Genomic DNA, 14,549 nt, shown 5'->3' on the forward strand with positions numbered 1-14,549 from the left:
GGGCCAGCCACAAGGCTGTGTTCCATCTCAGGGAGACAAAGCACATGCCTGCCTACGGGCTTCAGGGGCCGACAAAACAAAAGGGGGGTTCAGGAGACAGCCCTCTCCAGGCCCCACAAGAAACTCAAGGGTTTCTGGAGGAGAGCACCTTGTCACAGACAGATGGCACCACAGGAGCTGCTCTCACGAGCTTGAGGACTTTCCAGGCTAAACATCAGAGGGAGGCCCACCTCAGAGGCCAGCTCCTCATGCCATCCCTGCATCCTCCACAGGCTCCGACACCCCCCTGGAAGACAGCACGGCGGAGGCAGCCACATCCCCAGGGCTGTAACTGTCCACACCACCAAATCCTCTGCAGCCCACTCCTGCTCAGGGGCACAGGGTGGGGAGACCCCTAACCTCCTCCCTGTGGTGGAGGCAATTGAGGAGACGGATCCAGCCGAGACCCAGGGGGGAGACCCGCATGTTGCTTGGTCTGCTAAGATCGGAGTCAAGTTCCAGTGTCTTTTTTCCCTCCCTTCAGCCCCCCTCCAAGGCCTCGTGTCTCCTAAGCATGCTAACTGCATCCGAAAGGCCCCCGTCCCCCGTGCGCGTGTCCGCCTGTATGTGTGGGTGCCCTCAGACATGCAAGTGAAGGGAGGAGGCTTCTGTGTAAATGCACTTTCTTCCTCCCTCCCTTTCTCCACAGGACCCCAAGGCTGGGGTGGGGGCCTCCACCTCTCCTCTTTGTCACTTTGGTTTCCTATAAATATGTATGTATTGTAAGTGCATCTTTGCTATTGTAAATAACTTTGACCTTTTTTGTTTCTGTTCCTGGGGTGCTGGAGGCAGTTATAGAAGGGACTGCTGAGAGAAGGGGAGGTTCACTTGGACCTCCTGGTTAACACCCAGCTCAGGATGAGGGCCCAAAGGTGTAGCCGGCCCTGAGTGCCCCAGTCCCCTGTGGGCGGAAAGGTCTCCTGGCCTCTGGCCGCCTAGCTGGGTGCCGAGCTGCTCCCTTCCTCCTAGGACTTCTCATCTTCAGGGGAAATCTTACCCCATCTGTGACCACCCTTCCCCCCCCCCCCATAGAAAACCAGTGTATCAGGTATGGAGCTGAAAACTGGGCCCCCCACCAGGAGGTGGGGGGAGGGGGTTTGAATGCTGGAGTCCCCGAATTAACCAGGACCATCCCCAGGAGCCACCACAGCGTTGGCCCCTGTTACCATGTCCACTCCACTCCCCCACTGACAAATAGAATATACACACTGTGCTAGGTGTATATATACATATATATATATAAATATATATAATATATAAAATATAGATATGGAAATGACTGTTTTGCTGTTAAAATAATGTATACTCTTTTATTTTCTTCCTTTCATGGTTAAGATTTTTTTTTTAAGAAAAGTTAAATATTCTTCAACTGTGGTGGTGTGTGTGTGATTCTTAGAAGTGCTGTGATAAAAGATATTGTGGTTGGTTCCCTGAGAGGGTGGTTAGAAATGGATAGAGGGAACAGAAGGAGGTGTCGTCGTGTCCTTCCCCTGACCCCGCATCAAGCCCCCTACCCAGGTCCTGCCATATTCTCTCCCAGAGCTTCAGATGTGTGCTCACGGAACTGCAGTGGGGCAAACTGAGCTACACAGCCCCTGTGGCCCAAACGAAAAGACACTGAACTCACTTAATTTAGACACACACACACATATATACAAAGGAGCAGAGGACCCAGTCAGGAGACCTCATGAACTGCCCTCAATGAGCTTTAGGACTTAAAAGGGAAAACATATGGGGAGGGTCACCTCAGAGTCCTGGCCAGTTGTCACTGTCATCAGCCGTCCACATCCTTCCCACAGGCCCTGACAACCCTGGAGGCCAGCACGGCAGCCACAGCCACATCCCCATCCCTAGGACTGTAACCATCCAAACTCCTCTGTCTCTTTGCCTTCATTGTTGGAGAAAGGGACAGATTCTCTTTCAGCCCTAACTAGCTCATACTCTCCCTCCTAGACGTAGCATAACGCTAGACGCTGACCTCGCGAGCTTACGGTCTAGCTGGGCATCAGAACTAATAGACGAGTCGCTGGTGATCAAGTGTCGGGATATGGACGGGGGCTGTTGGGGTGCGCCGCAGCTTTAGACGGACTTGGGCAGGGATAACTGGAGAAGCTGAGGTGACTGATCATCGCTGAGCACCTGTAATGTGCTCGGTGTGCGGAATTCAGTGCTGGTCGATCTTCTCTGCAGAAGCTCAGCAGCTGGCTGCCGAGAGGCCGAGCCACAGCCCCGGGCAGAGGCAGAGACTGAGCCTCGCAGAGAGGGAGCTCTGGGCAGGCAGAGCAAGTCCCTGTCGAGGCCACAGAATGAGGGGACTGGGGCTCAGGGGGTGTGGCCCAGGTTAAATCTGCCCAGAGGTGACGGGGGACACTTCTCCCTGTAGAGCGGCCGTCAGCTCCCCGGGAGCCGGCCCTGTGCTCTCCGGGCATGGCAGTGGGTTGTCTTAGGGCAGGCAACGCTGAAGGGCAGAGACACGGGGTCCCCAGCTTTCCCACCCACATGGCCCCATGCCGGGTGGGAGTCCCTGGTGTCAGGTCGCTGGCATCTGCAGGCAGTGTTCTTCGGGCTCATGTGTAGGGCTTGGCCTTTGCTGTGTAGATGTTGAGACTCAGCCCTTCTCTGCAGTAACCTGCCAACGCCACATTTTCCTAAGCTGAGCCCTTGCCTCTCCTCCAAGCCAGTCAGACACCTGGGCCAGCCAGGGAGAAGCAGGAGGGGGTGGGCGCAGGGGAGGGAAAGGTGGGGCCCGGGCTCCATCGGTCACTAATCCCAAGTCCTTCCCTTCTGCCTCTGAGACCAAAGGCCGAATGCAAACCCAGGCGCATGGCCTGTCCTCTGGGGAACACAGGGGAGTGACTGGCCTGAGCAGGCAAGAGCTAGGCCCTGAGGAGGCAGGAGAGCAAAGGCCCTGGCTGGCCAACGCCACAGGGGCTGAGAGCATCCCCAGCAGAACTGTAAAGTGATTCAGCCATTTCTGGCCATGTAACATGAACAGGCTCAGAGTCCAAATGTTTCAAGTAGTTCTGGAACAAAGTTTTCAAACAACCTCAAGGAAAAAAGTACAGCAATAGAATTTGTTCATAATCTGAGATCTCCTCCAGGGAGGTCAGCCCACGCAGGGACAGGAGAAGCTTCTGTGGCCCAGTGTCTGGGAGGAAGGTGGGAGGGGCTAGGTGGAGGAAGCCATGGCCTCCTCCTCCCTGGACTTGGCCTTACTGATGGGGTCCCTTGGCAGCATCAGCTCCTGGATCATGATGTACGTAGGACATTGTGGGGAGAAGCAGTTTTTCTGAAGGAGGGAAAGGAAGGCTGACAGCTGACAGAGGAAAGATTAGTCCTCTGGGGGAAAAAAACATCCTGGGTTCGGGGTTGGGGGACATGGAGAAAAGGCAAAGTGGGCAGGACTGCTGATCTTGCAGCAAGAGGGACTCAGGTTATGTTGTGATAAAAAGAATGAGGGGCACTGGAGGCCTGCCTCGAAAATGGGGAGCCACAGAAGCCACCTGCAGCAGGAGAGTGATGGCACTCACCGCCAGGGACAGCCACAGCAGCCCCACGGGGCCCTTGGACGCACTCTTGGCCTTGGAGAACTGCGCCTGGTACTGTACCGTGCTGAGGAAGCCCTCCAGCCCCACCTCTGTGATGCGGTTTCCTGGTGGAAGAGGAGATGAGGTGGCTGCTTACACCGCCAGCTTCACTGGCACCCACCCCCATCTCAGTGCACAACCAACTCCCTGCACCCCACCCACCAGCCCAGGCCTACCCCCTGCCTGGTCCCTCACCCCAGCCCTCCTCCTCTGACCCCTCCTCTGTCTCACTTCCCTCACCCTTGGTATTCTCCACCCCAGTGCTCTCTCCCGCCCCTCCTTACTCTCTAATTGCCCAACCCAGGGCCTGCCTCCCTCACCCCAAAGCTCCCTGCAAGAGGGCCTCTGACAGCACAAAGCCCATCCACAGGAGAACCACGTTCTGCTCCGTGGAGTCGGGTGGGGCACCCTCCTGGCAGCGTGGGACCCAGGTAGCCTTGCGGCAGGGGGGCAGGGGTGGTTGGCACACATACGGAGGAGGTTGAGGTGCAAAAGGACCTTGTTCCCAGGCATGAAAACTTTCCCATCTCGGTGCTCTACAGGCTCCAGGAGAGGGTTGACCATCTCCATAGCTTCAGTAACCAGCTGCTAAAGCAGAATACTAATGCAGCAGAGGAGAGGGGAGCTGGTCAACAGGCCAGTCATTCATTCATTCAACATACATGTTTTGAGGGCCGGCTATAGTCCAGGCTTTGTCCTAGGTGCTGGGAATACAAAGATAAATAAGCCCATACCCTCAAGAAGCAACTTGGTGTGGGGGAGCCAGAAAGTGAGACAGTAATGGGGTATGGTGTGACAAGTGGCAGAGGTAAGCTCAGAGCACTGGGAACATGGAGGAGGGACATCTAGCCCAGTCTTGGGGGTCAGGAAGGGTCTCCTGGAGGAGGCAGCCTGTGAGCCGAAGTTTGAATGGTATGGGGTCGTTACAGATGAAGATAGAAGGGAAAGGTGTTCGAGGCAAAGAAAACAGCAGGTGCAAAGGCTCTGGGGCATGAAGCAGTCTGTCACATTTGGGTCCCACTAAGGATTTCCTAACAGCTAGAGCAAAGAGGGCAATGACTGGAGGGAAATGACACTGAAGGCAGGATGAGAAGAAACTGCAGTAGTCCTGGTGAGAAGCAGCAGCCTGGAGGAAGACCCGGGCAGGGACAAAGAAAACTGGGAATTGAAAGGCAGCTTCCACCCCCTTTCTCCACCTGAACTTCCTCTTTCGTAAGATCTTGTCTTGGGTGCCAGAGAAGACTCCTAAAAGGGGAGGGGGCCATTCCCTGCCCAGGGCAAGGGAGGTCTCCTGATGGACAGAGACAGACCCTCCAGCTGGAGGCCTGGGGAAGGATGGGACCTATGGAGTTGGCAGTTCCTGAAGCAAGGAACAAGTTGAAAGGGAAAACGGAGGCTCCAGGGGCAGAGGAGAAGGGGTCTGAAGGAGCCGTGCCCAGGGTTATAAAAACTACTATAAAACGCCCTGCCTTCCTGGGGCTCTGCTGAGAGGGGCTGAGGACCACGTGCTCTGTTCCCTGTGCCACTGTGCAAGCAGATGATGGAGGTGGTGACGGTGAACCAATGGCCTTTTGGGAAGTAGCCTGAGCTGAGACAGCACATCAAAAGTGCAGGGTGTGGGCTCCTAGTCAACAAGGCAGGGGAGAGGGGGAGCGCTAAGCTCTATCATCCGCCAGCAAGGCCAGCTTGGGAGGGGGCTGCGGGGGTTCAGGTGTGGTAAGAGGACTGGAAGACAGAAAGTGAACTGAAGTGGCTGCTGCCACAGTCCAGGGCTGGAGACCACGTTCCAGGAGGGGCTGGGGTAAGAGCTCGTGGGCAGCCCGGGTCCCAAGGATCCCCACCCCACTTCTCCTGCAGCCTACCTCTGACTCCAGGAGGATGCTGCGCTTCTCTCTGCTTCCAGTCTTGGGCCCTTTTCCCTTGGTTGGTTTCTGCTCAGGGATGGTCACCTCTGGTGTGGGAAGAGGAGCCAGAATGCACAGTGCAGAACTCTGATGCCACCCATGTTCCCCAGAGAGAGTGGGCTGGAGCAAGAAAGGAGGCTCCTCAAACTTTGGGTTGGGTGCAATAGAAACAGAGCTGGAGGGGGCCCCTTGCTAGGCAGGTGGTTCTTTTTCTGAGGGCTGAGCCACGGGGGTCCAGTCCAGGGAAACAAAGTGTGTGGTGTGATGTGTCAGGATGTGGGGCCCGGTGGGGCTTTCTACATCTCACCCAGAGAAGGAAATTAGGCCCAGAGAGGGACATGACCAGAGGACTAGCTCAGAGCACACAGCGAGGCTGAGAACAGCTCTCCTGCACCCTGCCCAGTGCTCTTCCTTCCTCCACACCAAGAAGGTGCCGCGGCAGGGCACTAGCACTTACTCCCCTTGCCTGCCTTTGTGGAGTCTTCTTTCTTAGGGGTTCCTTGTACAGGCGACTGCGCAGACCCTGACTTCTCATCTTTCTTCACCACTTCCTGTGGAGGACGTTAGGAAAGAGATGAAAGTCCTACCTCCCCTGGGATAGGGAGCAGGTGTGGGACAGGGCCGCGTTAGGTCCCCGGGCCTGAGGTGGGCCTTCAAAGGCCTTCTTCCCTCCGCCCCCACCTGTGCCCCACCCCACGGAAGCTGCCTCCCCCGTTCCTCCAGGGCCCAAGGCTCTCTTGCCCACAGTACACCTACCCCTGACTTCTCCTTTTTCTTGCCCAGGCCCTTGGGGGTCTTCATTGTCTGCACTTTGTCTGCCTTGTCCACCAGGGCAACACTGCTGGCCCCTATCGCCTGACTCTTCTCACGATCTGATTTGGATTCCCCATGTCGAGAGGAGGAAGGCTGTGCTCACAAATGGGAGGGGATGGAGGAAGAAGCCAGAAGCCAGCGCCCCTTCCTCGGCGAGAGGTGAGGGGGAGCCTCGAGCCTGGGCAGCATTCGGTTGGGCAGCACCCCACCCCCATCTCCCTGCCTAAGTGCCAAAATAATTTGCCTGAGACTCCTCTAGGGGGAGGTGCTGTTGGGAAGAAAGGGCAGAGGGATCTGGGGATGAGCTGGGGGGTGGGCATGGGGGCTGTGACCCTCACACTGAGGGAGAAAATAGTAGCTAACTTTCATTGAACTAAGTGCTAGGCTCTGTTCCAAGTGCATCGCGTGAATTAACTCCCTTAATCCTCTCAGCAAGCCTATGAGGTAGGTAAAATCATTCCCATTCTACAGATGAAGAAACTGTGACCGGTGGGTTAAATAACATGTCCAAGGTCACAAGCTGTTATGTAGATGAGCCCAATGTCAAGCACAGGCGGTCTAAATCTAGTCCTTTCTGTTAGCCAATACCCTCTACTGCCCATAGAGTGGTTCTGCCGTTAAAGCCCAAATGTTTGTTAGATCTGTGCAGAAGTCACAGAAAAAGATGGTCACGACAGAGGGCCAGAGGACACATTAGGACATGGCCAGCTTGCTGAAAAGCAGCCGACCTGGAGGGCTAAGAGGGGCTCGGCTCTCGGCTCCGGCGGCTCCTCACCGATCGCATTCGCTCCAGCGGCCCTTTCTCCAGCAGGAGGCGCCGGCGCTCCACCACCTCGGTGTGCGTCAACTCGAAGGGGCGCAGGACCTGCGGCGAGGCGCCACCTCGCGATCAGACGCCCCAGAGCGGGAGTCCGCTCACCGGCCCCACCCAGTCGGCAACTCACCTCGGCCAGCTTCAGGGCGCCCTTGTCCTGGATGCGGTTGTGAGCCAGGGACAGCCAGAGCAGGGAGCGGTTCAGCCGGAGGCCCTGGGCAGACAGGGAGGGGGCGCGTGAGCCGGCGGGACCCGGGCCGTCCCAGCTCCCGTGGGTCCCTCCTCGCCGCTCACGCACGTCCGCGAGGTAGCCGGCGCCCTCGTCCCCGATGTGGTTGAAGCCCAGGTTGAGCGAGACCAGGGTCCGGTTGCAGCTGTGTAGCGTGGACAGAGCCTGGCCCAGGAGCTGCGCTCCGTGGTCGTCGATGTTGTTGTTCCGCAGAGACAAGTGAGCGATCCTGGGCAGCGGAAGGGAGACGAGGGTCACTGGAAACAGGGGGTCCTGGGCGTTTGCAGGAATTTCGATGAACTTGGGGGCATGAGGAGGTCCATCGAGTCTGAGGGTCGAGGGGCAGGAATTGAGGGTCTTTGGGGGAGGTGCTAGAGGGGCAAGGAAGAATGGGGACTAGGGACAACTTGGAATGGGGGGCGGGCCCAGAGAAAGGGGGTGAGTCTCACGTGCTGTCCAATGCCATGAGCTTGTGATATGACTGCTCCGGCAGCGGGTTCCCCTCCAGAGACACCTTCCTGAGGGTGGGAGAGATTTGAGAAACAGGAGGCACCACTGAGGCCAGGTGAAGGAAGGGGACAGAGAGGAAATGTGGGTCTCTAGGGAGCAGCCTGGAAACTGAGTTAAAGAATGGCCCCCCAATAAAGGAAATTGTATGTGACAGTTCTCCAGACTAAAAATCCAGAAGTGTGGCCATGTGAAGGGGTCACTCCCCAGAGTTATTGACCTGTGGTAAGGTGGCCTCTAAGATGACCCCGATGATCCCCACTTCCAGGTATCTATGCCCTTGTGTAATCCCCTCCCCTAGATTGTGGCTGGACCTAGTGACTCACTTCTGATGAGTGGAATATGGCAACAGTGATGGAACGTCACTTCAAGTTTAGGTTATAAAAAGACTGGTTCCCATCTTGGGTGCTCTCTGGCACTCTCTGGGATCATCAGCTGTCATGTGGTGAGGCACTCAGACTGCATGTGAGAGGTTCACGTGTGGAGGCATTGAGCTTAGCCACAGCCACGTAAGTGAGCTGGGGAGCAGATGCTCCAGCCCCATGGGAGATGACTGTGGGCCCAGCCAGCAGCTGTACTGCAGCCTCGCCAGGCCCCTGAGCCGGATGCACCCAGCTAACCTCCACCTGGACTTATCTCACAGAAATGGTGAGATCATAAATGTGTGTTGTTTTAAGCCACTAAGTATAGAGGTAATTTGTTACACAGCAATAGGCAACTAATACATGACCCTCCATAAGGCAGTGGCTTCTGCAACAGTGCTGAGAGAATGGAGGTCTTTTTCTAAGTCACAACAGAAATTGAACTAATGGCTAGAACTTTCTCTATTTAAAAATTTTCTCCCGTGATTTATTATCTTTGCTCAGCCTTTCAGGCTGGCTCATCTTTCATCTAAACTGGGTGGCATTCACCTAAAATTATTCTTATTATGTTGATCTGACTTAGGTTTTACATATTAAGCTAAATTCTATAATTATTTTTCTGCCGGTTAAGTTGTTTCTAATTCCCATGATGGAGTAAAATATGTTTCATGGTGTTCTATACAGGGAGCACTGAGGACCTTCCGCTGAAGAAATCACAACCCCTGCCCTCCAGAAGCACCCATCCCATCCACAGGAGGAAGATGGGCGAGCCAGTGGGTGGCAGTGAGGGTGCTGTGAAGCAGGAGAAGTCAAGTGTGCTGGGGGAGCCTCAAGCAGGGGTGGCCAAATCAGCTTTGCCCTTTATACAGTAAACCACACCTGTGGTGACACTATTCACACCTTGCTCCAGCTCCCTTCTATAAAGGAATGTCCTTTCCCAATGCCCTGCCTTGCCTGCTCCTGTTCCTCCTTCAGGCTCAGCCCAGCACCTCCTCCTCCAGGGAGCCTTCCATGTCTCCCTGCCCCACACCCACAAGATGGGGTGGCACTCCTTCTCTGCCCCCACAGCCACCTCCCCATCCCCACCCCCACCGCATGAACCGTTCTTCCATCACCGCAGTCCCCACACTGCCCTGCAGTATCTATTCCTAAATCCTTCTCCCTCCCTCATTGAACTGCCAGGTCCGGGAGGATGAGAACCAGCCCTGGTACAGTGTCAGGCTCCAGGGAGCAAGGAGTGAGGGAAAAATCCTCCAGGGAGAGTGGGTGATGGAAAGGAAAAGGGGATGAGGCCCCAAAGGTCAGGCTCTTCAGCCACTGGTGGAGGCAGAAAAGGGCACCCTGCTTCTTGTCAGATGGAAGTTTCAAAACCCAACAGACACTAGCTGCACCCTGTTTCCACAGGGATGCCAGCCAGGCCTGCAGGAGGTGGGACTTGCCACTCCCTTCCCCAAACTGCTCCCCTCTGACTGCGCACCCAGCCAGGCTACCCAGGCACTGGGGGCCTCCCCCGTCGCTGACCTGAGTGTGGAGGAGCAGAGAGGCAGGAGTGCGATGAAGGTGGTCAGAGTCTTGTCAGTCAGCCCCACCTTCCACAAGCTGGAGTTGGGGGGAAGTGCAGAAACATGGCTGGGGCATCACCTCCTTCCCCTACCGCCCTCTCCAGCCACACCCTCCCCCAGCAAGCCCCCTCCCCACAGTCCCCAGGGTCTTCCATGCCCCTTCAGTTCTTTCTCCCAAGCCACCAGGAGCCCGGCCCCCCACATTGGCCTCCTGCCCACCCCCCTCCATGTCCCCTCACTTGATGGCCTGCAGCTGGCTGAGGGAGGGCAGACATTTAGAGAAGATACCCAGGATCCGCTCCTCAACCTTCCAGCCTGCGGAAAGGAGAGGAGGAAGCTGCCTCAGGTCTGGTGGCGCGAGGGGGGGGGCGGTGGGGAGCGCTAGCGGGGAGGTGAGAGAGGAGTTGCGGGGGTGCCTCACCGCGGATGTAGATTTCCTTCACGGCCTTGTCCTCCTGGTCCAGCTCCACCTGGATCGTGGGCCGGAAGAACACGTATTTGCTCTCCACGCTGTTGAGGCTGCAGGACCCCGACAGCCGCTGATCCTCTAGAAGGCAGGGGTGCGAGGAGATGGGGTGAGCAGGGAGGGGACAGAGCCACCGCCCCGGGCCGCACGCCCGGCCAGCCCACGGGTGCCCGAGAGGCAGGGACGGCTCCCACCGAGGCGGCGGGATGGGAGGACTCCGCAGGTGTGAGAGGCGCTCGCCTGGGGGCGCTGCTTCTCGGGCCAGGGCCGCGTCTGTGAGGGTTTGGGAAGGAAGCCGGGAGACAACCCCACCTCCCCATCCGCCCCCTCACTCTCTCACACTGCCCTGCGCCCCCGCCGTTCGGCCCACCGTGCGATGGGAGGCTGGGGATGGGCGAGGTGGCTCTGGCAGGCACCCGGGGGTTCCCTTGTCACTCACCTTGGGTGGGCTTTTCCGACATAGAAGCGGAGGGGAAAAAGGTCGGGTGCGGGCGGGGCCGGGGCACAACTTTGGGGAAGTCGGTGTAGCCAGACAGCGTACAGAGCTCGGCGAAGTCGATCTCAAGGACCCCGGTGCACTGGTACTCCTCTGCGGGGCGGGGAGGAGTGAGGCAGGGAAGGACATCCTTACAGCCGTTTTTTTAATGTAAGATGCATTGTAAAGACTGACGCTGAAAACACTTGAGAGGAAACAGTGGGAAATCAAGACCTGGGAGAAAGGAGACTAAAGGGCGTGGAATGTAGGCAAGCCGGGCACCTCTTTTCTGTGCGCGCTCCTCCACCCGCCCCATGGGCCAAAGCCTCTTCCATTCCGGCTCTCTGTTCCCGCGGGGGGCGGGGCGGGGGGACACGGGGCTCCACCTCCCCAGCCCAGCCTCCTATGTCCCTTCCTTGCTGGGACTGCTCAGGGTCACACGGAGAAAGAAGCTCCAGGCCTGATGTGAGCCAAGGAAGGAACACCAGTACTTCTCCACTCCCACTACCACCCCTACACATGGACACCACATTCCAGCAGGGTGGCAGGCTTTTATTTACTTAGCAAACATTTATATAGCACTTACCCCTGTCCCACACTTTTCTAAATGCCTTAGGAATATTAACTCATTCAAGAGTTATATTAATTCAGACAGATGCCCACCACATCCCATCCTGAGGGCTATGCAAACCGGAGCTGTCTGGGTCCCCAGAGATCCCAGCTCTTTCCTGCTCCCCCATGGGCATCCCAGGAAGAAGTGGTTGTTGGAGATGGGAAGGGGTGTCCCTGGCAAATGGGAGAAGCTGGAGGCAGAGGGCTAGCTTCCTGCTGGCTAGGCATCCTGGACCCCCCACAGCAACATCATCCAGGCCCTGGGCAGTAGGGACTGCAGGGGCTGTGCCCAGAGAGCACTCCAGCCACTAACAGGAGGTAGCCTGCCCCGAGGGTGGGGAGGGACAGGGGAGGACAGGTGCTCAGCATGTGTCGGGGCAGGAGGTAGAGAGGTTTAAGCGTTCTTGTGGCAAAGGGATGAGAGACATGTTCCTCATGCGCCCAGCCATCAGGGGGAACACGGACGCCCGAGAAACATCAGCTGAATGGACAAGGCAGAGGGGAGGCAGCCCCGGGAGGCTGGGCTAAGCCCCTTGTACAGCTGATTCCTGCGCACGGGCTTTCCTGGGGCTGTTCCCTCTGCTGGGAGAGCCCCTCAGCCCTTCCTTGCCTCACTCACACCACCTTTCTCTACAACAAAGATTCTCAAACTTTAACATCCATCTGTAAGCCTGTTAAAACACAGTTTCCTGGGCCCCATCCGCAGAGATTCTGCTTCCATAGGCTGGATAGAGTCCATGAATTCACTTTCTAACCAGCTCACAGACGATGCCAAACCTGCCGGTCCAAGGACAGCACCTTGAGCACTGCTGCTGCAGAACAGCACTTCCCAACAGAATGTCATGGCAGAATGGAAACGTTCTCTATCTGCACAATGGTAGTGACCTCGTGGACAGTGCAGCTCTCAAGGGGCTTGCTCCTGCTCTCCTCGGCTCCCACACTCCTTCCTCACGCTCCCTAATGACCTTGACTTGAAGCTTCTTGAGAAACAGAAGCCAGCAGATGGCATTTCCTCTAAATCTATAAACTTTCCTACTGTCTGCCGTCATTCTCTACTTCATCTGAGCCCTGCGTCTGACCCTGCCACAGCACACAATGGCGCCTGCTAGAGCCGCCATGACCTCCGTGTTGCCCTGTCCAGGGTCACTGTGCAGTCACGACCCCTACTCTCTCCTACATCGCTGCCCTAAGGCTGATCAGCCTCTCCTGCCAGCTCCTCCTCCTATACTATCTTGTCTCTCCTTCTGGAAATGCTGTTTCTCCAGCTCTCATAGTTCTCTCCCCCAGCCACAAATACTGACTGACAAGGAGATGGCACCTGACCAGGGCCTGACAATCAGAGCCTTTTTCCCAAGTTGCTTTACCGTGAGTCCAGGGACAGCAAGTTCCTGGCCCTCTCTGATGGCAAAGCTGGTGGATTTGAGTCAAGAAGCCTTGCAATAAACGCTCCTTTGTGGATAATTAGTTTGGGCTGGGCTCTACCAATTGCAACATGAAGAGCCACACTTCTACTTATACTCTTCCCATGGTTTTCTTTTCCCAGAGAATGTAAACTCCATGTGGGCTGGCCTGTGTCCATCTTGTTCTCTCTGTATTGGACCTAGCTGCAGGGCAGGCATCCAAAAAGTAATTGTTGAGTAAATGAATGAGTATCTATAAAACTCAACTCAAAGTCACCTCCTGTAGTCCCCCTGTGTCCTCCCATCACCCCCTGGGCCTTCTTCTCTTATACATCTTATCACATATTATTGTATTTGTCAGCATCCCAAACCACAGTGTGGGTTCTTTAAGATCAAGTTCGATTCAAACATCTGCCAAGCTGAGATTCAGGAACTATGCTGGAAGTAAAACTGTGATTCATGTCCCAAGGTGGAGCACGGAGCTCTGCACACAGTGAGTGCATAATAGATGCTTGTTGAATGAACAAATGAATTTGCAGTTTACAAAGTACTTTCTCACCATCACCTCCATTCTTCCACACCGGTAGGCAGGCAGGACTCACACCTCCACACTACAGAGAAGAAACGTGCCCAAGGCCCCACACCTCCAGTGGCGGGAGGGCAGAGCTGCAACCTGGAGGCCTAATCCCCCAACCCCGCCGCCAGCGTACCAGGATTTTTGGGCTCCTCCTCGCCCACCGGCGGTAGGACAGCCGCTGGCTTCTCCTTGGCCCCGCGATCCCCCTTTTTGGTCACTGTGCCGGACGACTTCTGGGTCGCGGGACGCGGGGCCCTGGGGGAGGCCCCCGGCGCGCTCGTCTCTCCTGACATGCTGACGCGGTTTTCAGCGACTCTGGGGACCCTCACGGGGGCGAAGAGGCAGGACGGGACTCTGTGGGGCTCGCCCTACAGGTGGCCGAATCAGGGGTCGCTATTCCGCGTCCACCGACCCGACCCACCGGCAGTGGCGTCGCCTCCGCGTCCATCTCCATGACAACCGCGCGAGGTGCGCGGGCCCGCGGGAAACAGGCAGCCGCAAAGCACACGCGGGGCCGACAGGGGGTGCGGCAGAGTCAGAGAAGGGCGTAGGTGATCCCCAAGGGCGGAGCCGCGGAGCTAGAGCGGGTGGGAAGGGCGGGGCCAGGGCGGGGCAGGTAGGACTAGGGGAGCCAGAGGCCACAGGGGCAGGTGATCCCTGGAGGGCAAGGTCCTGCGGCCTCTGTGCAAAGGGTCAGGGCCTAGAGCGGCCCGGGACCTAGGCGGGGCAGTGGTGGAGGGACTGGAGCAGAGGGGGCGGGGCTAGGGCGAGGCCGGGAGGGAGGGGCGGGGCTAGGATGAGGCCCGGACGCAGCGGGAGGGGCCAGGGCGAGACCAAGGCGAAGGGGCGGGGCTAGGGCGAGACCGGGATGGAGGGGCGGGGCTTGGGCGAGGCCGAGATGAAGGGATGGGGATAGGGTGAGACCGGGAGGGAGGGGAGGGGCTAGGCGAGACCGGGAGGGAGGGGCGGGGCTAGGGCGAGACCAGGATGGAGGGATGGGGCTAGGGCGGGCAAGGAGCCGTCCAAAGTCACCCGCGAAACTGAGCACAGGAAAGCGGGGAGCCGGCCCGGCTTATGAGAGATCGCGGCAGTCAGAGGAATCTAGGAAGGGAAAGTCCAGTTGGGAGCAGATCCACTCCCCTGGGCCCACCCTCTTATTCTGTAAGGAGAGGTCTCCTGGTGGGAAAAGCCCAGAGACCCAC

General features: G+C 57.3%; 2 protein-coding genes across 17 annotated transcripts in view; one reads left to right on the forward strand and one right to left on the reverse strand.

Annotated features, from left to right (window-relative positions):
• ARHGEF11 (Rho guanine nucleotide exchange factor 11) overlaps window positions 1–1,408 on the forward strand; it is a 99,391-nt gene extending 97,983 nt beyond the window's left edge. For all 7 annotated transcript variants that reach the window (XM_070608556.1, XM_070608552.1, XM_070608557.1 and 4 more), the window contains one exon: window positions 273–1,408. In XM_070608556.1, the coding sequence (XP_070464657.1) occupies window positions 273–331 (59 nt within the window). In that variant the 3' untranslated portion in view covers window positions 332–1,408. The remainder of the gene's footprint in view (window positions 1–272) is intronic.
• Window positions 1,322–14,448, reverse strand: LRRC71 (leucine rich repeat containing 71). 10 transcript variants are annotated; one of them, XM_070608578.1, is made up of 16 exons: window positions 13,481–14,448; window positions 10,723–10,872; window positions 10,239–10,364; window positions 10,057–10,132; window positions 9,777–9,854; window positions 7,836–7,904; window positions 7,456–7,615; window positions 7,288–7,371; window positions 7,119–7,208; window positions 6,287–6,436; window positions 5,988–6,081; window positions 5,489–5,577; window positions 4,289–4,330; window positions 4,100–4,211; window positions 3,570–3,691; window positions 1,322–2,668 (listed from the first exon to the last, which is right to left on the reverse strand). In XM_070608578.1, the coding sequence occupies exons 1-16, from the start codon at window positions 13,638–13,640 to the stop codon at window positions 2,648–2,650; spliced, it is 1,623 nt and encodes a 540-aa protein (XP_070464679.1). In that variant the 5' UTR covers window positions 13,641–14,448; the 3' UTR covers window positions 1,322–2,647. The 10 variants fall into 10 exon arrangements, with proteins under 10 accessions (XP_070464679.1, XP_070464678.1, XP_070464681.1 ...); XM_070608577.1 differs by having other exon boundaries at window positions 4,100–4,214; XM_070608573.1 differs by lacking the exon at window positions 1,322–2,668 and adding an exon at window positions 3,049–3,328.
• Window positions 14,449–14,549: the final 101 nt, after the last annotated feature.

The sequence above is a fragment of the Equus przewalskii genome, unplaced genomic scaffold (genome assembly GCF_037783145.1).
Source record: "Equus przewalskii isolate Varuska unplaced genomic scaffold, EquPr2 ChrUn-9, whole genome shotgun sequence".
NCBI lineage: Eukaryota > Metazoa > Chordata > Mammalia > Perissodactyla > Equidae > Equus > Equus przewalskii.

What these genes read in the sequence shown, in the direction of transcription:
- LRRC71 (XM_070608572.1), bottom strand. Translation starts at nt 13,640, where the DNA reads ATGTCAGGAGAGACGAGCGCGCCGGGGGCCTCCCCCAGGGCCCCGCGT. An exon ending in AGCCAGCTGCAGGCCATCAA is followed by an intron (nt 9,855 to 10,056) that starts GTGAGGGGACAT and finishes CCCCAACTCCAG; the next exon opens with CTTGTGGAAGGTGGGGCTGA. An exon ending in AGAAAAAGGAGAAGTCAGGG is followed by an intron (nt 6,082 to 6,286) that starts GTAGGTGTACTG and finishes CGTCCTCCACAG; the next exon opens with GAAGTGGTGAAGAAAGATGA.